Here is a 19,641-nt window from a genome sequence, read left to right as displayed (position 1 = left end):
GGTGGGAGGGTGTTCCCTCCAGATCTCCCTCCCTTCCCCCTCTTTCCAGCGCTTTATTAGTAGAGCGAGCGCTACCGGTCACCAAAGGTGATCTTCACCTTACCCCGTCTCGGTCGGATTCTTCACCACCTTTTTCTTTGTGTTTTGTGTTTCTGTCAAGTTATTGTGTTCTCAGTTCTGGTAGCTGGGTAATCATTCGTTCTGCTAATTCTCTGATAATCGTTGAACCGTTGATCGGTGTCAACTGCAATCGGGATACCCTAGCTGCTTCGTTGGATATACGTTGTCTACTGCATCATACCCTGCATCCCATATCGTAATCGAAAGAAGGATAACACTAGCATCGGGCACATTTGGGCATCATGACGGACGTATACCGTCCCGCAACGGGCAGATGCCCACCTCTGCGACAGGTGCGAGGAACGAGGCTTGATACGATAGTAGAGGACGCGCGCGAGGCGCATTATGCAGACTCTACAAAGCCTGTTGCATCCAGTGCCAAGCAGACAACACCAAAGGCACCGCAACCTCCACAGCCACCACAGCTGAAGCTCAAGACCAGCGGGCTTTCATCAGGGTCTCGACTGCCTCGATTCTTCTCGCCAATATCCGCAGGCTCCGTCTCCTCTTGTTCAGACACTGAATGGCAGCGTCAGATGCAGCCGTTTGAAGACCTGTACGATGCAACGGATGACGATTCGGACATCAGTGATGAGTGCACTTCCTTCGCTAGCACCCGACCAACAAGTTTGGTGACACCCACGACGCGTACTTCAGTTTTTTCTCCGGTCTCCCGCAGCCGGTACCCCAGTCTCACAATACCGTCGTCCACAATGTGGCCATCACTGCATGGTGCTGCAAAGAGCTCCCCGATCCCGCCAACTCCCCGCCGAAGATACCTGTCTCCCCTGCTGCCCTGTCAATGCTTGCCCATTCGGTGCCGGCCGTGCATGCCCCGCCGTCCTTGGACGGCAGTGTCTCCTCTGACCAGGTGTCGAACATCAGTGCTCCAGCAACTCCTGACCTGCAGTCCCTTCCAGACAACGACTGGACTGCGCAAGATGTGCATGTTCGTCACGAGCTAGAAGATTCGCAGGATGAAGATCTTGAGGCGGAGCCGGATACCCAAAGCATTCAGATCGCTATTGAGAGCGCCAACGAGGACTGGCGGCAGGTCCTAGGCAGGTTTCCACGGATCCCGGGCGGCCAGTCGACCGCGTCGTCAATTGACCTGGATGCGGAGCCAGTAAGGGGAGATACACCATCTGACCGGGGCGTATCTCTTCCTGCAGATGCCTTGGAGACACTGAGGCACATCTCACTCGATGGAACTCCAGATCCCTGGTCGGAAACTTCCGAGTCCAACGAAGAGATGTGGCAGATCCGTATGCCTCCAGAACGCCCGCGCAGTGCCGACGATGCCACCCCGGCGTCGGAAATCTCAGGGTATAGTTTCAGCAGGCTGAGCATACCCTCACCTGGTGGCTTCTTTGCTTCACTGGGTCCACGAGCACGTCACACCTGGTCTATCCCCTGTGGAAATAAACCGCCGACTTCTGCCACTGCCGAGAGCTTTTACAAGCTACCGTTCTCCCGGACCGAAGGGGAGGTAGTTGAGCATGTCATAGAGTACCCCGAACGGACGACAGAAGAACAACTGACAGCCGTGTATGATCCCATCGGACCACCCACCGCTATCAGAATTCCCGAGGAAAAGACGCCCAAATTATTCGATCAATTCAATGATCAAGCATGCTCTGAGGATGATGCTATGGACGATGCTCTTCCGCCCATTGGCCCGGACGATCAGGACGAACGAGACGAGGACTATGAGAGCGAACTAAAGCAAAAGGCAATGTCGGGTTTGGACCGGACCAGCGATTGGTTGGCAGCCCAGGCTTCTTACCTTTCAGCTCTTAATGAGACCAATCCCGTGAACATGTTGGATGAAGAGGCTTACAACGAGGAAGCTGGGCCCAAGACCGACCGGCAATCACCCAAACAGTTAAGCCGGAAGCAGTCGGTTCGTTTTGCCAAAGCTCTTCCAGAAGCACCCAGCTCTCGCCCCTCTTTACTAGCGAGTAGAGACTCCATATACTGGCGCGGATTCAAGGCGGTCCAGCAACAGTCCGGCAGTCGGGACACCTTTGTGCATCGGAACACGAGATTTGATGCTGTTCAATCTGTCCGACTGGGCTTAACAGATGCGCACATCAAGCGTTTGCGTGGAAACTATGAGATCGCTCGTCCGGAACGTCCAGCTTATAAAGGGCCCTTCTCATTGGCGCCTCGCAACTCAACAATGGACTCGGCTCTGGCAGAAAAGGCCCAGTTCTCCATAGTCGAGAAGGAGCAGACTGTGTTGTCTCAAATTCGTCAACCAATGTGGGCCATGGATGCTCTGAGATATATCAACGGGGGTCGCCTCATTGTGAGTCCTGCTCTGAAGCAGCTGTCCAGCACGCGTAAACGAACTCCCCGTCAACTACGGATCCTCGACCTCGGCGGACACGCCTCATGCGAATGGGCTTGGCAACTAGCTCACGAATATCCTCATGTTAAAGTTTATACCGTCTTTACTGAGCATCAGGAGGTCAACCCAGGCATCAAAGGACCTCCCAATCACCGGCATCTTCCTGTATCCCAACTGTGGAAATTGCCGTTCGCCGACAATAAGTTCGATGTGATATCAGCCCGCTCTCTTCCTGCTTTGTTGAAGAAAGAATGCCCGTCTGGGGAGGCCCAAGACCAGTATGACCTTTGCCTGAAAGAATGTCGACGTTGCCTCAAGCCAGGTGGTTACTTGGAGTTCTTTGTCATGGATGCAGAAATCACACGTGCTGGCCCGCAGGCATCTGCCAGGTCAGCTGAATTTGCGTCCGGTCTCAGGGCTCTGGGTTACGACCCGACACCAACCAAAGGCTTTCTCAGTCGCTTGCAGAAGAACTTCGCGGATGTAAAACGAGCCTGGATGTTCCTACCTATGGGTACTGAGCCGGTCAAGCCTGAACCGCCTAGGGAGACACCCGATCCGAGGGTGAAGAGTCTCATTGAAGAATGCGAAGCGGTACAAGGCCCAGTCGGGAGCACGGCAGATGTCGCCAGTGTTACGGGTGTGCTAGGTGGCTGGATCTGGGAACAATGGCTTGTAAAATTGCAAACGGAGCTGGGAATGGATCAACAAGACCTGCTGGCAGGCATTGGGAGTGTGTTTGATGAGGGACGCAAGAACGGTGCAGGCTGGACCTGCTTGTCGGGGTGGGCAATGAAACCGAGGTCGAAGAAGAAGAAGCGTCACGGACGGAAATCCAGCAAAGGCTGAGCCGTGCTTCTCCGTCCATTCTCTTTTCATTCGACGCCGAGGTTTCATTCGGGCTGCCCAAGGTACACTATGAACCCCAAGCTGCCCTGGTGGCGCATCTAATGTAATAGCGGGAGTTGTGTCTTTCTTATCGCTCTTTTCAAATACCCCTTTGTTTTTGCGGAACGAGAGATGATGAATGCAGATTAATGGCTGGTGGACACTAGGTTGGATAGCTGTTGACAATGACACTCACTTGATACCCATGCAGAGTTGATATAATATATTTTGTAGCTACTAGTATACTAGCTGGTAGTACAAGTAGTAGGTTAAATCGGAGATATACACCCGGCAATCTGCTGTTGACGTCTCGCATGTCTGAATCAAGCCTACCTGATTGACAGAGGGTAAACATCATAAGCATGCTCCAAATTCAACTAGAGTACTCAGAATAATTCAGTTGTGATTCCACGATTAGATGCCATACCCAGCATAGCTGACAAGTTCATCACGTGACCACTCACAATGCTCAACACCAAACCGCAGCATCATACCCGCAGCTCCAGATGATCGCATATTCCTCGTCTTCACGTCTCCCACCGCCAGCCCCGCAAGCAAAGGACCCAATCGATACCTCCTTACCAAATTTTCAGCAGTAAATGCGCTACTAGTTAATTAACCAACAAAACCACAACTCCGACCGCATCAATACCCCTCCATATTCTCCCCCACCTCGCACCGCAACCATGCTCTTCTTCAGGTAAGAAAGCGCCCGAGATTCTCAAACCAGCACCAAGGCAACCACGCTAATACTTCCCACCACGGGGATAATTACTTTGCAGCTTCTTCAAGACCCTTACCAACCAAACGGTGACCATCGAACTCAAGAACGACATTCGCATCCGCGGCACCCTCAAATCCGTCGACCAGTACCTGAACATTAAGCTGGATGATGTCGACGTTCTGGATCTGGATAAATACCCGCATCTGTCCTCCGTGAAGAACATGTTTATCCGTGGTAGTGTGGTGCGCTATGTTATGCTGCCGAGGTCAGAGGTCGATATTGGGCTTTTGGAGGATGCGACGAGGAGAGGTATGCTTCATCCCTGGTCTCTCTATCTGTTTGAGCGTGTTTTGGGGGTATGGACTGCTGATAATGGTGTGGTATGAACAGAGGCTGCGAACCAGGCTGGCAAAGCTCGGTGATTTTGCTTTGATTGACCGAATGTCGCTTTGATGGTTGGTTGGGTTTTTTTTTTGCTCTACGGATGGGATTGACTTTTCTCTTTTATGTATTTTTCTTTCTATTTCTTCTTTGATTTGCAGATTTAATCTTCACGATGTGATGATGTTTGTCGTTGTCATGCGGGTTTCACTTTTATTATGTTGCTGATATCCATGGTTAAACATGGCGGAGAGAAAAGAGAGAGATATAAAGAGGAGGGTCTGCGTGGATGAAAAGCATCGGGCCAGAGCAGAGTGACTGGACGGAGTACTGCTCCTATGATCAGGGCTGATTTGATCTGCTCGGAATTGCAGATGCTGAATTATGGTGATGATGATAGGTGCACCTGCATACATACTACATCTACTGACTACTAGAAGTACTAGATTTCAGAGGGAGGACGAATATTAGTGGGTACTACTAGGTTTACTGGTAAAGCTCTCCTGGACACATGATAAAAAGAAAAGGAACAGAGTGTGCGGATACCTAGTAGCTAGGATAAAAATGAATGAAAAACAAATGACAAAGCCCATCCGCCTACCATCATAAATAGTAGTAGTTACTCTCACTCCTCTAATTTGATAGTAACAACCGCAAATGGAAACCAATGGGTGGAACGGTCACCTGACTTCGTGTCGCGAAAATCGAGTCGAGTCTCCGCCCGCCGCGCCCGCGCCTTATCTCTTTTCGCCGCTTTGGCTATTCGACTGCCTCTGATTCTACTCACCGCGCTCCTCGATTCCATGAGGCAACCATCTGTACAGATACATCTTAATTATTCTGTTCCATATTATATTCATGGCTTAATCTTGTATGAATATGCTTTAACGCTTCCAATCCGCCATACATAACCATACCCTCACGCATAAATTATCCGCCCGCCCGCCACTTTGACCACGCGATAAAGCAACGAAAGCACACGATCAATCACCAGGCTCAAACCATGCCTACGCCATTCCCTCCTCGAAAACCATCTACGCCCTCTCGGTCAACGCCGGCGAAATCAAAAGCCACGAAACGCAACACCAGCCTTCTCAGTTTCTTCCAAAAGGCGGACGGGCCGCCGAAAGCTACGTCTCGGCAGTCGCGGATCACGCAGTTCGCGACGAAGGCGGAGAAGAATGATGCAACTGGCGATGAAGGGTCCTCGGGGGTGAGGGGTGGGAATGGGGCTGCTGGTGCCGGGGGTTTGTTTTTGGAGGATGCGAAGAAGGTGGTTAGTTTTACGAATGGAGGGGACTATGTGAGGGAGAAGACGCCGGAGGATATTTGGGAGGAAGAGGAGGAGGATGAACGGTTTCAGGAGAATGGGGGTAGTGTGAAGAAGAGGAGGGTAGGGGAGGGTATATCGCTGGAGGATGATATTGAGAATGGGAGTGGGGAGGATAAGAAGAAGACGGAGAGCGAGAGTGGCACTGAATCGAAGTCAACTCAGAAGCCGTCTCGGTCAATCAGCGGGCCATTCATTGATGAATCGGACAGTGAGAGCGAGGATCTGGAGCAGTTCAGGGAATACGAGAATGGGACTGAGATTGAGGCCGGGGTATCGGACGGGAAAATAAACTCGGCAGACGAAACCCAGGCTCCCGCAGTCGATGTCGACACACCACCGGTAAGAGAAGCCACGAGCCACGACGATGATGTTTACGCGAATTTTGACGATCTTGAAGAGGACGAGTTTCGAGGGGAAGAAGATTTCTTAGGTGCATTTGACGATGATGAGGATTTTAAAGACGACATTGGACTTGACGATAGCGGGGTTTCGGGTGAAGACTTTGGCTGTGAAGCGCCTGTGTGTCCTGTATGTCAGGCTGTTTTGACAGGCTTGTCTGAGACGGTAAGTTGTGCCAATTGTGTCTTTGGTGCTAGTGGTAATGGTTGTTCTAGGATGTCTCGGTACATGTCAACGATTGTCTTGATGGGAAGCCTACGGAGTCGTTGAAACATGAGCCAGAGGCGGAGCCAGACCCGGATTCGGAGCCGGGACCGGAGATGAAGTCGTCGAAAGGAATGAGTCTTGCCGACCGGGCTGCTATCGCGAGACCAGCGCAGCGTGACCCATATGCCTCTGGCGTCGCAGGAACGAGGTCGGCCTTTTCGAAGCTCATGGCCGGCAACGCGGAAGATACAGCATGGGATGCAGCGGCGGCCAACGAGGTTGCGTCCCGTGGCAAACAGGCTTATCAGCGGACTTGTCCGTTCTACAAGATTATCCCTGGCTTCTCCCTCTGTGTGGATGCGTTTCGATACGGAGCCGTCGAGGGGTGCAACGCGTACTTCCTCAGTCACTTCCACAGCGATCATTACATCGGCCTCACGGGGTCCTGGCGCCATGGACCAATCTACTGCAGCAGGCCTACGGCCAACTTGGTGTGCCAGCAATTGAAAGTTGACAGGAAGTGGCTTGTACCACTTGAGTTCGAACAGAAGACGGAAATCCCGGGGACGGGAGGAGCGCAAGTGACCTTGATCGAAGCGAATCATTGTCCCGGGAGCGCCATCTTTCTTTTCGAGAAATCAATGGGATCCGGCCCCTCGCAGAGGACACACCGTGTCCTTCACTGTGGTGACTTTCGCGCCTCGCCGTTGCATGTGCAACATGCTCTTCTCCGCCCGGAGATCACTGATCCCGCAACTGGCAAGACTCGCCAGCAACGAATCGACGCCTGCTATCTCGACACTACCTATCTGAGCCCTAAGTACGCATTCCCAGGCCAAGAAGACGTCATTGAAGCTTGCGCGGACCTCTGCGTTGAGCTCGACCAAGACGCTAATGATACCAACGGCCGAGCATTCGGACGACCAGTCAATGGGAAAAGCGGAATGCTGAGCAAGTTTGTTACAGCTGTGACTGGATCCCGCCCGTCTCCAACACAAGGAAGCCGTCCTCCGGGGCGGTTATTGGTGGTGATTGGGACGTACAGCATCGGCAAGGAACGCATTTGCCTGGGGATTGCGCGGGCATTGAAGAGCAAAATCTACGCAACGCCAGCTAAGCAGCGGGTCTGTGCGTGCCTCGAGGATGCTGCGCTGTCATCGCTGCTGACGGACGATCCCACGGAGGCGCAGGTGCATATGCAAACGCTATTTGAGATCCGGGCGGAGACGCTGGCCGACTATCTGGACTCGATGAAGCCGCACTTCACGCGGGTGGTGGGATTTCGACCCACGGGGTGGACGTATCGACCGCCAGCTGGAAGAATGCTGGACAACCCACCGGTGTCGGTGGTGCTCAACTCGGCGCATTGGAAGACGCCCTTCTCTGCGAAAGACCTGGTGCCACAGCGGGGGAGTACGCGGGAAAGTGCCTGCTTTGGAGTGCCGTACAGCGAGCACAGCTCATTTCGGGAGTTGAGCATGTTCTGCTGTGCACTCCGGATCGGACGGGTGATACCCACGGTGAACGTGGGTAGCCGGAAAAGTCGGGAGCGCATGAAGGCGTGGATTGAGCGATGGGAGGCGGAGAAACGGAAGAATGGATTGTACCGCGTGGAGGGAAGTCGTTGGTAGGGAATAGACACTAAATCAGAAAACCTACCAAAGGATCAGAAGGATTCCTTAAGAGGCGGGTCGGGACATGTTGCCAAATGAGGCAAGTCAGGAGTAGCGCTGTAAGTAGTTACAAGTCACGAGATATGTACATAAATACATTAGTCATGCACATTGATTACCTTTAATGCATCCGTAACTCTTGCCTCCCCGGAGTCACGAGATCAATCATTAGAAAGCAACCATGACCGGTTGACCATTGGCATCTCTCTCACTGGCTGTATCCCCATTTATCGCCATGGATCCATCCAAAGTATGATCCCTTTGGGGTCAGGATCTCCCACCAACCCCACAGGAATACTCCAGAGTATCCCAAAGTATATGCGAACAAAGTTAACAACCGAGCACAAGCGGGGAAGTGCAAGGGGACCGGCGCTGCAAATCGGCTGGCAGATCAGTCGCGGCTCAGCAGAGACTCCCGATTTTCCCTTCCGTTGCCTGTCTTTGCCTCGGGGATCCAATGCTGCCCGTCTGCCATAAATATGCTCGGTGCTTCAACTCAAAAAATAAAGGAGGTGAACAGTTCAACCATCTTCCTCTCGAACAAGAAAACACTCTTCTTCATCCATGGCGATATTTGAGTGAGGTGGACTAGTTCTTGATATCTTCTCATTCTCCAACCAATTTACTTTTTTTTTGATATTCATTACCTTATAGTTGCTTATTGCTTCGGAGGTAAGTTGGTCTCCTTGGCACCCACATTCCCGGCTGCATTTTGCGGCTGAGGAATTGCTTCTCCCTCACTGCATTTGCCGATGCTAACTTCCGAGCTCAACCAGCTAGATACCTTCCCCCACAAAAACAATCATGCTCGCCCTGCTCCTGTCACCCTACGGGGCCTATCTGGGTCTAGCCTTGCTAGTCCTCTACTATCTCCTTCCTTATCTACAACGCTCTCACCTTCGTGATATCCCCGCCCCCGGTCTGGCCGCCTTCACCAATTTCTGGGTGCTCCTGCAAACTCGTCGCGGTCATCGTTTCATCGCTGTCGATAACGCTCACAAGAAATACGGAAAGCTCGTTCGCCTCGCCCCCCGTCATACCTCCATCGCCGATGATGGGGCCATCCAGGCTGTTTACGGCCACGGAAATGGTTTCCTGAAGTCGTACGTGCCCCCTCCTCTTTTTTTTTCTTTTTTTCCTTTTCTTTACTTTCGTTCCTGGACTATCCCTGGCATATGGAACCATTCTTCAGAAGCTAATCAACGCCTTGTTCCAGTGATTTCTACGATGCCTTCGTCTCCATTCACCGTGGTCTCTTCAACACGCGCGACCGCGCGGAGCACACCCGCAAGCGCAAGACCGTCTCCCACACCTTCAGTATGAAGTCCATCGGCCAGTTCGAGCAGTACATTCACGGCAACATCGAGCTGTTCGTCAAGCAATGGAACCGCATGGCCGATACCCAGCGCAACCCCAAGACCGGTTTCGCCAGTCTGGACGCCCTGAACTGGTTCAACTACCTGGCTTTCGACATCATCGGTGACCTGGCCTTCGGCGCTCCCTTCGGCATGCTCGACAAGGGCAAGGATTTCGCCGAGATGCGCAAGACTCCCGACTCGCCCCCCTCCTACGTCCAAGCCGTCGAGGTCCTCAACCGCCGCGGTGAAGTCTCCGCCACCCTGGGTTGCTACCCGGCCCTGAAGCCCTTTGCCAAGTACATCCCCGACAGTTTCTTCCGTGATGGTATTCAGGCCGTCGAGGACCTGGCTGGTATTGCCGTCGCCCGTGTCAACGAGCGTCTCCGCCCCGAAGTCATGGCCAACAACACCCGTGTCGACCTGCTTGCCCGCCTCATGGAAGGCAAGGATGGCAACGGCGAAAAGCTCGGTCGCGCCGAACTTACCGCCGAAGCTTTGACCCAGCTGATCGCCGGATCCGATACCACCTCCAACACCTCCTGCGCCATCCTCTACTGGTGCATGCGCACGCCCGGTGTGATCGAGAAGCTCCACAAGGTCCTGGACGAAGCCATCCCTCAAGACGTCGACGTCCCCACCCACTCCATGGTCAAGGACATCCCCTACCTCCAATGGGTCATCTGGGAAACCATGCGCATCCACAGCACCTCCGCTATGGGTCTTCCCCGTGAAATCCCCGCCGGTAACCCCCCCGTCACCATCTCCGGCCACACCTTCTACCCCGGCGACATTGTCTCCGTGCCCAGCTACACCATCCACCGCTCCACGGAGATCTGGGGCCCCGATGCCGAGCAGTTCGTCCCAGAGCGCTGGGACCCCGCCCGCCTCACCGCTCGTCAAAAGGCCGCTTTCATTCCCTTCAGCACCGGTCCCAGAGCCTGTGTCGGTCGCAACGTGGCGGAGATGGAACTCCTGGTTATCTGCGGTACAGTCTTCCGTCTTTTTGAATTCGAGATGCAGCAGGAAGGCCCCATGGAGACGAGAGAGGGTTTCTTGAGGAAGCCCCTCGGACTGCAGGTCGGTATGAAGCGCAGACAGCCTGGTTCGGCTTGAACGAGTGGTTGTGTTGTATCCGCAAATGGAGATATCCGAAGGAGCCGTCTGTCCCCCGTGCATAGAATATTTCCCGGAGAAAGGGGTGGGCGCGACGATGGAAGAGTTTTCGATTTTGATGTATATGTATAAGCGAGTTGCAAGAGTGGATTAGTATATATATATATATATATATATATATATTCATAGCTAGCATTCATATATGCAATAAATGACATGATGAGATGATCAATTCATTATTGATATTTTTCTTGACATGTGTCTATTCATACAGTGTGGTCTCTTTTCCTCTCATCGTTCACACTGAAAACAACCTGAACATGTAAATTAATCTACACTCATCAGAATTCGATATAATTCATCACATGTCTCAGCAACATTCACAAAGACACCATCCATGAAACCCAATATGCAAAGCAAAATATGTCACAAGTATTCACATTATGAATTACACTAATAGCTTAGCAGAGAGAGGGGGTCGTGATCATAGCTGCGTAGCATATACACACAAAAAGAAGAAGAATAGTCCACCCCCCGCCCCAATTCATCATCATCAATACACACATCCCAACATACACCCCATCCAACCCTTCAATTCACTACCAACTTTTCGGTCCAAATGTCTGCCCCGCAGGCACAGTCTTCTGCACCGCCGTACCCGCCATATCCATAGTATCACTGGCAATACTAGTACCCCACCAAGTCGGGAAACTAGTACTGGTCAAATCGAGGGTCAAGAAAATCAGGATGGTACACAGATCCAACCCGACATCCAGACCCGCCGACAGGACATAGTTGTAGTGCATCCACCAGCCGCGCCAGCGGTCCCGGATGTACTTGTTGAAGACGATACCCACCAGACCCCAGGTGAGATAGTTGAGGGGGGTGGCGGGGGGAATCAGACCCGCACCGCCGAAGATGAGCGGGGCGTTGAGGAAGCGGATCTGGCTCTTGGGGTACATGCGTGCGCCGATGTAGATGACGACGGGGAGGATGGCTCCGGCCAGCCAGAACCACATGAGGCCGGAGTAGAGTTGGCCTGGGGAGAAGATGCGTTGAGGGCCAATCAGACCCCAGATCACGGAGGCTTGGTAGAAGACACGGCCGTTGGGGCAGGTGTAGTTGTCGGCTTGGGTTTCGCTGCAGACGTCTTTGATGGTGGCGAGACCCCAGTTCATCACAGCGATTTGGACGACGGAAGACCACACGGCGGCGATCATTTGGGCGGCGAAGGTGACTCTTGGGGGAAGTTTCATGTAGTGCGCTGGGTAAAGGTTAGTGGGTTGAGTCTGGCTTGTAGGGGTGAGGGATGGATGCTTACCTAGTTTCATGTCCTGGTTGAAGTAGAGCCCTTGGTACATGCTCATGTAGCCGTAGGTCTTGAACAACATCATGGCCATGGGCTTTCCGGGCTGGATGTAGCCGACAATGAACTCCGTCAAGACGTTCAGACCGATGGCGATGTTGGTGGCGGCTTGCACGATACCAATTGGTACGTACCACACCATAGCCATGATCAGAGAAACGAAGAATGCCCACCAGCTCAGGTGAGTGGGGTATCCCAGGACCATGCCCAAACCAATACCAATCATGATCAAAGTGACCGCGGCATACCACCAGAGGGGCACCGGCTTGTACTTGGACATCAGGCGGGCGTGGACATCCTCCTCTTCCTTGCCAAAATTGCGGAAACGCACCCACAGTTCTTTACCGTGGAACAGACCGGTGTGGATGAGAATAGCAATGATGGTCGCAAATGACAGTCCGTAGCAGAGACTGAAGGTGGTGGATAGGAAGAGTGGCGAGTATTCCTTGTACGCCTGAACATTGAGAGTGAAGTCACTGTTCATGATTCTGGAGACATTGTACTGCGCACCAGTGTTGTCATAACTGTTCGAATCGCTTATGGGCAAGTACTCGAACCACCACATGCCGCTGTAATGCATGCCAATGGTGACAATCCAGAAGAAAATGAACATACCAATAAGGGTGTTGGCAATGGCGTGCCAAGGGGCGATCAGGGGACTGAAGTTGAAGCCAGAGATTTGCGTCCAGTCAAAGGTCATAGGGATCAGTGACAGGCCGGTATCACCGCCGAAGAGCTGGTTGATCACGGCATTTTGGGGTTTGATCCAGGTCACCCAGGCGAAGACACTGAGGAACGGGGCGATAACGCCGGGGATCCAGTACCAGCAGAAGGACCCGATCATAACGTAGAGGAAGAAGCGGTATTTGCCAATCCTCCATCCGGCGACCTTGGTGGGATCGGGCCTGCTGTGGTCATGAAGCGCCGAGAACAGGGTGCAGTTGATCAGATTGGAAGGCCAAATCATGGCAGCTGGAGTGACCAGGAAGCGGTGGAAGAACCCAGCCATACCAAAGCCGAGCATCTGAGTCGAGATACACATGAAAATCTCAAATGCCCACCCGAAACGCTGGTTGTAGAAGGCACGCTGGGCCAATAAGACGTCAGTCGCATAAGCAGCACCACCACCAAAGGTAGCATTGGCCATGACGACAATTAGACAATGCTCCTTCTTGCTGAATGGACCGGGGTTCGTGTTGCACTCGATTCCAAAGAAGCGGAACTTCTTGCTGGGAACGAATTTCGCCCATGCGACACCAACAGGGTAGGCGACAACCTGGGCAACGTAGGAAGGAATAACAATGTAGGGGTCACGCATAGAGAACAACATGTTAAGCGCCGAACCGATAGTCGCAAAGATCAAACCAATGGCCCATGCACGAAGGGTGTTGGTGTGCCCTCCTTCATCGTAGTTAGGCACGGCCGCACGCACCTCGGGGTACGGCGAATTATCGAGGAGCTCCTGCGTGATGCCCACGCGGGCACCCTTGTCATCTGTATGAAGGGCCTCGTCGATCTCATCGGCAATATCGTCGGGAAGGTTCGGATCCCAATGGTGCTGTTCCTTCAGGTTCTTGAGATGGACGGTGGCTGCCTCCGGGGAGGATTCATCAGCCACCGCCGTGCTGAAAGCCTGCTCCTTCTCACTCATCGCGGCAGTCGACGAGGAAAAGCACGAAGAAAGGCTTAGGGAAAATTCAATGAAGATAATAGAGCATGCGCGGAACTCTTCCACTGGTTCAAAGGAGAAAACAACGGAATCTGAAAACGGGGGCGGATGAAAGCATCATATAACCACTCACTTTACCCTCTCCTGCATCGCAACGACGAGAGGCGCAAATAAAGCCGACGGTAACCCGACGCCTTATCGGACTAGGAAATAAATTAAACGAGCTGGTGGCGTCCACTGATTGCGGGAGAGTTTATCTCTCCAGTTATCAGTTACCCCAGTCTGTTCGCCATGTTCCGATGTAACCTGAATGTGTCTTAGCTTTGGTAGTAGTTGGGTTGAACTTGGAACCAGTCGTGCGTTAGCTAGTAGATCCAGCCAGTGGCGGACTTGAGTGCGCATTCGCCATTGTCAGCCCATGCACGACATGCACGGCCCTCGAGGAATGCTTCCATCCCTACCCTCCTTGCAATTTGGCTGCCTAGGCGATTTCAGATGAGTGAGTCTCATAGTTTCGCGCAGACCGATAAATTGCACCGAAGCGCATAAGGCGCGCCCCTCCGGTGAAGGAGCTAGCCCCAGAACCTAAAAATTGGGGCAAAAGGAAGTCTACTGTCCATCGTTCCGGTCCGGTGAGCCAGCTGAATTACTACTAGTACAGCGGAAGAGCTCGTTCGCAGTCGACCCAGGTGGGGAATTGAACATTCGAGCGTTCTCATTGACGGGAGTTGACACGCGACCAAATGCACACGTGCACTTGATTCGGCGAATAAATCAGGAAAGAACAAGCTACCACTAGGGTGCCTGCAATAAGTCTGAAGGGGGAGGGGGGAAAGGGTGCCCTTGACCGGAGGTATGTCTCGGATGTGAGCGAAAGGATCGGGGGTTGGGGTGGTGGCAAGATGGGAAACGAGACCACGCAAGTTTGTTGTGTTGGACGAAGAGGGATCCCAATGCAAACCAGTGCCTAAGAGATAAAGAAAAGATTACCAACGAATATCGGCGGAAAAAGCAACGCTGATACGGCGGCAGCAGAAGGGCAAGACATTATGGACACTTTCCCCGGGTCTGGTCCGGCGGACTAGCCCCTTTTGCACCAGGCTTGTTTGCGATAAGCTAGCGAAGCGCCGGCGGGCTTCACACGGCGAATTGGCTGGACGCAAATGTATTCGAGCTATCGTTCACACGGCTTCAGCGAAAGCCAATCGGGGATTGTCTGGACTTGGCAGTGGTCTAGCCGAGGTTTTTCCTTAAATGTTCTTCTGAATTCTCGCATCGCGTGGCATTCTTCCTGTTTTCCTTATTTCCCGTGCAGAATTCTTGTCGATCGACTCGGTCGCGCCGTGGACTGGGGCAAAGGCCATCCAGGTGTGATCGAAGCCACTCAGCACGAAGATCGCATTTCCACAGTGACATGACGAGGACCACCGTTTGCTCCTGCTCTTCCGTTATCATGCACTAGTCCATGACAAACCAGCCTCGACCATTGGACAATGCGCGGACTGTTTTTGGGGCCGGCGGGGACGGAGGATGAAGTGGGACTGATAAGCAGCTGAGCACTTCTACGTAGTAGACATTGAATGGACACAGTCAATCCCCAGATTGGTCCATGCCAGACTAGTCGCAGACCAAGTGTATCATATCGACGTAAATTAAATTAGTACCTGCCTTCTTCTGCTTAGTTGGATGGTGTGGAAGAGCCCTATCCACGCCGTCGTCTGCCACTAACGGCACGGCGGGATGCACCGTCCCCAGTTAGCCTTCCGGGCTGCATAGAAACATGGAACATGGCATTTCGCCATCAAGAGGGGGATAGAACCTCATTCTCGAACATCTCCCCCCCCCCCTTCTGACTGTTAAAGGATTGTCCCCCTTGCTGATGCCATGTAACCCCGATTTAGTGCGTGTGTGTGTGGCAGGGGTAGTTGATCAGGAAGCAACTTGAATCAAGTGAGAAGAGAGAGAAAGAGGAAGGAGGCGAAAAGGAAGGAGACAACCAACCGGTTTAGCCTGTAGTCACTTGACCGCTGGTCATCCTTCCTTTCATTTAGCGCCAACGACCTGACCGACTGCCCGATCTCCTTCGTTTCACATATTTCCTACTGTACGTACTTGTCTATTCCCTTTGCTTTTCTCGCCCCTCATCCACCCCCTCCCTTTCGAGGTGCCTGTGCACTCTCCATAGTTCGGACGCGTTTTCATACTTTCTCTTTAAGCGAGCCTTCTTTTGCCGAGAAGAAAAGCTAGGCGCAGCCACTGAAAAGCCACCAGAGGGCTGGATGGAGTGCTGATTCCTTGGCATGTAGCACGAAGATTGGCGTATCAGCCGATAACGCGAGGGGCAAAAAGTAATTTCGAAGGCAACAAGATCGGATATAAGACCAGAGCCAGCTAATTTATGAATCATGGGCTCGCCACGAACCACTGACATGAGTTAATATCGACCGTTGCGCTACATCTCCAATCTAGCCCTTTTCCTAGATAGACTAGAAGCCCCGATCTGTGGTGGGTACCGCGTCTAACAGATACGAGGTAGATAATGTAATTTCATACAAAATAGGGATCCATATTGCGCTTACAGTTTAGCCGGACAAAACGCCTATAGCAGCCATGATTACAGGGGCATGCACACCCATATACGACGACCAGGCACTCAGACGTCCGGTAGGTCCTCTGCATATGCCAGGTTTGCTTTAGCTCACTGGACTACCCGGGGCTCCGTTGGGTCGACCGGCTGGCTTGAACCTTATGCTTCTCCATCCCATGATCTGGCGTTTCCTGTAGTAGCAAGCCCCCCCTTTTCTTTTATCTCGAGACTATTGGTGAGTTATGTTGGCTATAGGAATCACGCGATAGACTGCCCGTCACTTCACCCCTGTAAACCGATCGAATGATGATCTGGCGTCGAGGGTTCAATTGGGGCGTAGCGGTGTTTGCCATCATGGGCGTCCATCCTGATTTTTCTTTTTATTTTCTTTTTCTTTGCTTTCGCAGCTCTCACGGGAATCGGCGACTTACAGCGGTCCATACGGTTCGGTGGGCGCGAAGAGAAACTCATCCGTCAACGCCCATTCAAAATCCGCTTGGAATTGCTCGTCAAAATACGAGAAATCTGGCCGATCCGTAGAGCCTCCAGGCGCGGTCCCTGAAGTCCCTGCATTATCGCGGCTTGCATCGGTGCCTATCGTACATGCGAGATGCGTCAGTAACCGCCCGTATCTGCTATCAGAATGCATGGCCCTACCTTCAGAGGCAATGTTTTGGAAACTGCCCGTGCTATAGAACTGGGGGTCGAACTCTTCTCGCCACCACCACACCGTATCGATAACAGGACTGACAACCAACCGGCTCCGAATCCGAAGAGCAAGGTATTCACTCCCATCTGCCTTCCGGAACGCTTTGGTGCTATTCCATAATTGGCTTAATACCATGACTGTCTTGGCCGCGATATCAAAGTTGTCAACTGACATTTGCTTGGCCAAGTTGATTGCAGTGAAATAAGATGACTTAGCCTTGTCAACATCCATGGTAGCCCAATGTGGGCCTTTCAGTACCCGTAAAAGGGCCGAGGACGCTAGAAGCAGGGCATAATTCATCTGGATGGGAGAAGTAGCAAAGCCGGCCATGCTTTGTCCCAGATTATGTATGCTACTAATGGTGTCACAAGCGGCTGTCGTCAGAGCTGCAAGACAACCTGATGAGAACGAATTGGGATTTCGAAAGAGATGGAATATTTGGATACTCAAACGACACATGCTCGTAGCAAACCTATCGTACGCTATTATGCATTAGCTTCTGTGACAGCTGACACATAGATGAACAGATTTACCTGAGAACGCCTGCGCCTCCAGATCAAGCGCTTGGTCATCATACGCCCGTAAGAGTATATCGAGCGATCTCTCTTGTTCGGGAGATATGTCCCGAACCCCGAGCTCCAGTACTGCTGTACTACAGCGAGTTTTCAGATCCTCACACTTCAGTTCAAGTACCAACGACGGAGAAATCCTCTGAAATAACGAATGTTTAATTTCGCCATCGGGTTCTAGATTCTTCAGAGAGCGAGGGGGTTGTCCTTTTATTACACACGCACTGTACCCTTTTAGCACGAAGGATTGAATATCCTGCACCAAGAACGTACCGCTGATAAACGATAACGCAATGAGCCCAAAGCTCTGATCGTCTGATCATTTCTACTTCTGATGGGGCAGGAAGTCTCTTTCTCTTAGAAAACTCATGACTGGACATCGGGATATGTAAACCGTTCTGCATGGCAATGTGTAGAAGCATGCCGCTTAATGGGAACGTCACGTCCGCCATATTGGCATCTTTCGGGAATGGCCACGTCAGGACTAGCAGCAGCCCTTGAATGCTGTGCCACGCTGAACTTCCCGATATAATCGAGAGGAAGGCCATTTCGTTCACAGTGCGTGCAAGAGCGATTAGCAAGGTTGGGTTTTTGGAATAGGTCCGGGATGCAATCCCGACTATAGACCAAAACAGAAATGGTGACTGTGTATAATACACGTTTGGTGTGGTTTCTGGGTCAAGGATTGGAAGGAAGGAAGCATATTGATGGAAGAATCTGTTCCGCATCAGAAACGCCAAGAACGACACTTTCGGGCAGAGGTATACTCACATCTGGAAGAGCTCGTCTATCTCACTTCCGGTAAGGTAAACGTTGTTCAGCGAACGGGGCTCTGTTGCATCAGGGGCGCGTACACCAGAAACCATCTCTGGTCCTGGTAACGACGGTCCTAGTCCAGGGGAAGGTAATATGTGTTGCGAACCTTCAACTGGGGGTGTATGCGGCTGAGCATGGAAGATCAAGTCGCCATCGGCGGTTGCTGGGTTAACTCCCATCTCAGCCGCGGCCGTTAGCATCGCGATGGGCGAGGGTCGAGAGGGGTCAGATTGTGTATATCTTAGTCTTCGTCGCAGCTCGTCTGTCTCTTGCTCGAGCTCGGAAAGTCGCCTGTTGTGAGATGGTCACACTTGATCTCCTTTGGCTCCTGGGAAGCATATAGTTAACCTACTTTCGTTTATGTTCCCGACGAAAAGGATCTGATATAACACATTGGATGTTCAACTTTAAACAACGCGAACACGCCTGACTGGGATTCAAGTAGGCGTCACATTTTGCCTGCGATTCAGTTAGAGACAGTCATTCGGAGATACAGAATTCCAATTATTTCATTATAAGAAAGACAATCATGCGTTCACATTTCATACCTTCTGCTGCCTACACTCAGTGCAGGCCTTTTTACCTCGTTTCACCGATGGTGAAGGTCTATTATCCAACCATGTTAGTTCTGGTTGTATAAGAGGGTTAAGATGACTTACGTTCGCTGGCTAGATGCCATTGCAAATGATACGTCTTGCAGGCGGGCTCGAGCTCTATGATCCGGTGGCTCATGCTGCTGTTGTTGCGATGATGAATGTTGGAGACGCCGGCGGCCAAGATTTGGCTCTGGAGCAGCACGCGGAGATAGCGCCATTCTAATCTCCGATAGAGTGAGAAATGCGAAGAAGTCGGAAGTCTTGGAATGTAACAAGTTACCTGGCAAGGTTAGTGCTAAAGCCAAGATATAACGGAGATTTATGATTCATATAACATATTACTTAGTAACTTATTAGCCCTTATAGTAATCAAAAGTGCTAGGAGCTAGCTGCCAACAAACTCGTGACGGTTAAGTAGTAATGCTGTGGACTCAATAGCGTCATTACCCGGCAAAAATATATAGAGGCGTATCCACACGCGATGGAAAGATGCTTTAGTGATTTGAACTGAGAAAGACGAGCCTATCCATAACCAGTCAAAAATCCAACCAAACCGATTCTTGCTGCCTAGAGATCCCCAAATGCTTCCATTGGGAACTCATGGCCATCAAGCCTTGTTGTGCCGGAACCGGCTTTATGAATCACGGGAACCGGGAAGAAGGCGTACTGTCATTGGCCCATATCCCGGTACCGGCTTGTGCTTATCGCTCTCGCTGTGACTCTTGGCCTGCTAGTCCAAATCATTCACCTGCAACCCAAGGTTGGGATTCATTGATATAG

General features: G+C 51.9%; 6 protein-coding genes across 6 annotated transcripts; 4 read left to right on the top strand and 2 right to left on the bottom strand.

Moving 5' to 3' along the window:
• Positions 1–61: 61 nt before the first annotated feature.
• On the top strand, positions 62–3,572 carry BO83DRAFT_377940 (uncharacterized protein). The gene is made up of 4 exons (XM_025531124.1): positions 62–810; positions 864–3,206; positions 3,240–3,293; positions 3,318–3,572. The coding sequence occupies exons 1-4, from the start codon at positions 363–365 to the stop codon at positions 3,320–3,322; spliced, it is 2,850 nt and encodes a 949-aa protein (XP_025389004.1). The 5' UTR covers positions 62–362; the 3' UTR covers positions 3,323–3,572.
• A 475-nt stretch (positions 3,573–4,047) lies between these two features.
• Positions 4,048–4,507, top strand: BO83DRAFT_426497 (Sm-like protein LSM2; the record flags this gene model as incomplete). Its single annotated transcript, XM_025535286.1, has 3 exons — positions 4,048–4,061; positions 4,144–4,394; positions 4,476–4,507. The coding sequence occupies 3 exons, from the start codon at positions 4,048–4,050 to the stop codon at positions 4,505–4,507; spliced, it is 297 nt and encodes a 98-aa protein (XP_025389003.1).
• Positions 4,508–5,260: 753 nt separating this feature from the next.
• BO83DRAFT_407770 (DNA cross-link repair protein PSO2) lies at positions 5,261–8,139 on the top strand. The gene is made up of 2 exons (XM_025533992.1): positions 5,261–6,363; positions 6,414–8,139. Exons 1-2 carry the CDS (start codon positions 5,470–5,472, stop codon positions 8,034–8,036), a joined length of 2,517 nt encoding a protein of 838 aa, XP_025389002.1. The 5' UTR covers positions 5,261–5,469; the 3' UTR covers positions 8,037–8,139.
• A 509-nt stretch (positions 8,140–8,648) lies between these two features.
• On the top strand, positions 8,649–10,765 carry BO83DRAFT_377936 (cytochrome P450). The gene is made up of 3 exons (XM_025531123.1): positions 8,649–8,750; positions 8,855–9,181; positions 9,295–10,765. The coding sequence occupies exons 2-3, from the start codon at positions 8,883–8,885 to the stop codon at positions 10,547–10,549; spliced, it is 1,554 nt and encodes a 517-aa protein (XP_025389001.1). The 5' UTR covers positions 8,649–8,750; positions 8,855–8,882; the 3' UTR covers positions 10,550–10,765.
• Positions 10,766–10,949: 184 nt separating this feature from the next.
• On the bottom strand, positions 10,950–13,979 carry optB (small oligopeptide transporter, OPT family). Its single transcript, XM_025531122.1, has 2 exons — positions 11,871–13,979; positions 10,950–11,813 (listed from the first exon to the last, which is right to left on the bottom strand). Exons 1-2 carry the CDS (start codon positions 13,564–13,566, stop codon positions 11,149–11,151), a joined length of 2,361 nt encoding a protein of 786 aa, XP_025389000.1. The 5' UTR covers positions 13,567–13,979; the 3' UTR covers positions 10,950–11,148.
• A 2,169-nt stretch (positions 13,980–16,148) lies between these two features.
• Positions 16,149–19,079, bottom strand: BO83DRAFT_407767 (uncharacterized protein; the record flags this gene model as incomplete). Its single annotated transcript, XM_025533991.1, has 9 exons — positions 16,149–16,362; positions 16,402–16,459; positions 16,603–17,362; positions 17,414–17,673; positions 17,723–18,166; positions 18,221–18,556; positions 18,618–18,724; positions 18,814–18,871; positions 18,925–19,079. 9 exons carry the CDS (start codon positions 19,077–19,079, stop codon positions 16,291–16,293), a joined length of 2,250 nt encoding a protein of 749 aa, XP_025388999.1. The 3' UTR covers positions 16,149–16,290.
• Between the last annotated feature and the right edge of the window lie 562 nt (positions 19,080–19,641).

This window comes from Aspergillus eucalypticola (genome assembly GCF_003184535.1).
Source record: "Aspergillus eucalypticola CBS 122712 chromosome Unknown BO83scaffold_10, whole genome shotgun sequence".
Lineage (NCBI taxonomy): Eukaryota > Fungi > Ascomycota > Eurotiomycetes > Eurotiales > Aspergillaceae > Aspergillus > Aspergillus eucalypticola.
This window is presented reverse-complemented; position numbering and strand designations above follow the sequence as displayed.

Coding starts and splice junctions, on each gene's coding strand:
- BO83DRAFT_407770 (XM_025533992.1), top strand. CDS start 5,470: ATGCCTACGCCATTCCCTCCTCGAAAACCATCTACGCCCTCTCGGTCA. Junction 6,364..6,413: donor TGACAGGCTTGTCTGAGACG/GTAAGTTGTGCC, acceptor TGGTTGTTCTAG/GATGTCTCGGTACATGTCAA.
- optB (XM_025531122.1), bottom strand. CDS start 13,566: ATGAGTGAGAAGGAGCAGGCTTTCAGCACGGCGGTGGCTGATGAATCC. Junction 11,814..11,870: donor CAACCAGGACATGAAACTAG/GTAAGCATCCAT, acceptor ACCTTTACCCAG/CGCACTACATGAAACTTCCC.
- BO83DRAFT_377940 (XM_025531124.1), top strand. CDS start 363: ATGACGGACGTATACCGTCCCGCAACGGGCAGATGCCCACCTCTGCGA. Junction 811..863: donor CTCCCGCAGCCGGTACCCCA/GTCTCACAATAC, acceptor GGTGCTGCAAAG/AGCTCCCCGATCCCGCCAAC. Junction 3,207..3,239: donor CCTGCTGGCAGGCATTGGGA/GTGTGTTTGATG, acceptor AGAACGGTGCAG/GCTGGACCTGCTTGTCGGGG.
- BO83DRAFT_377936 (XM_025531123.1), top strand. CDS start 8,883: ATGCTCGCCCTGCTCCTGTCACCCTACGGGGCCTATCTGGGTCTAGCC. Junction 9,182..9,294: donor GGAAATGGTTTCCTGAAGTC/GTACGTGCCCCC, acceptor GCCTTGTTCCAG/TGATTTCTACGATGCCTTCG.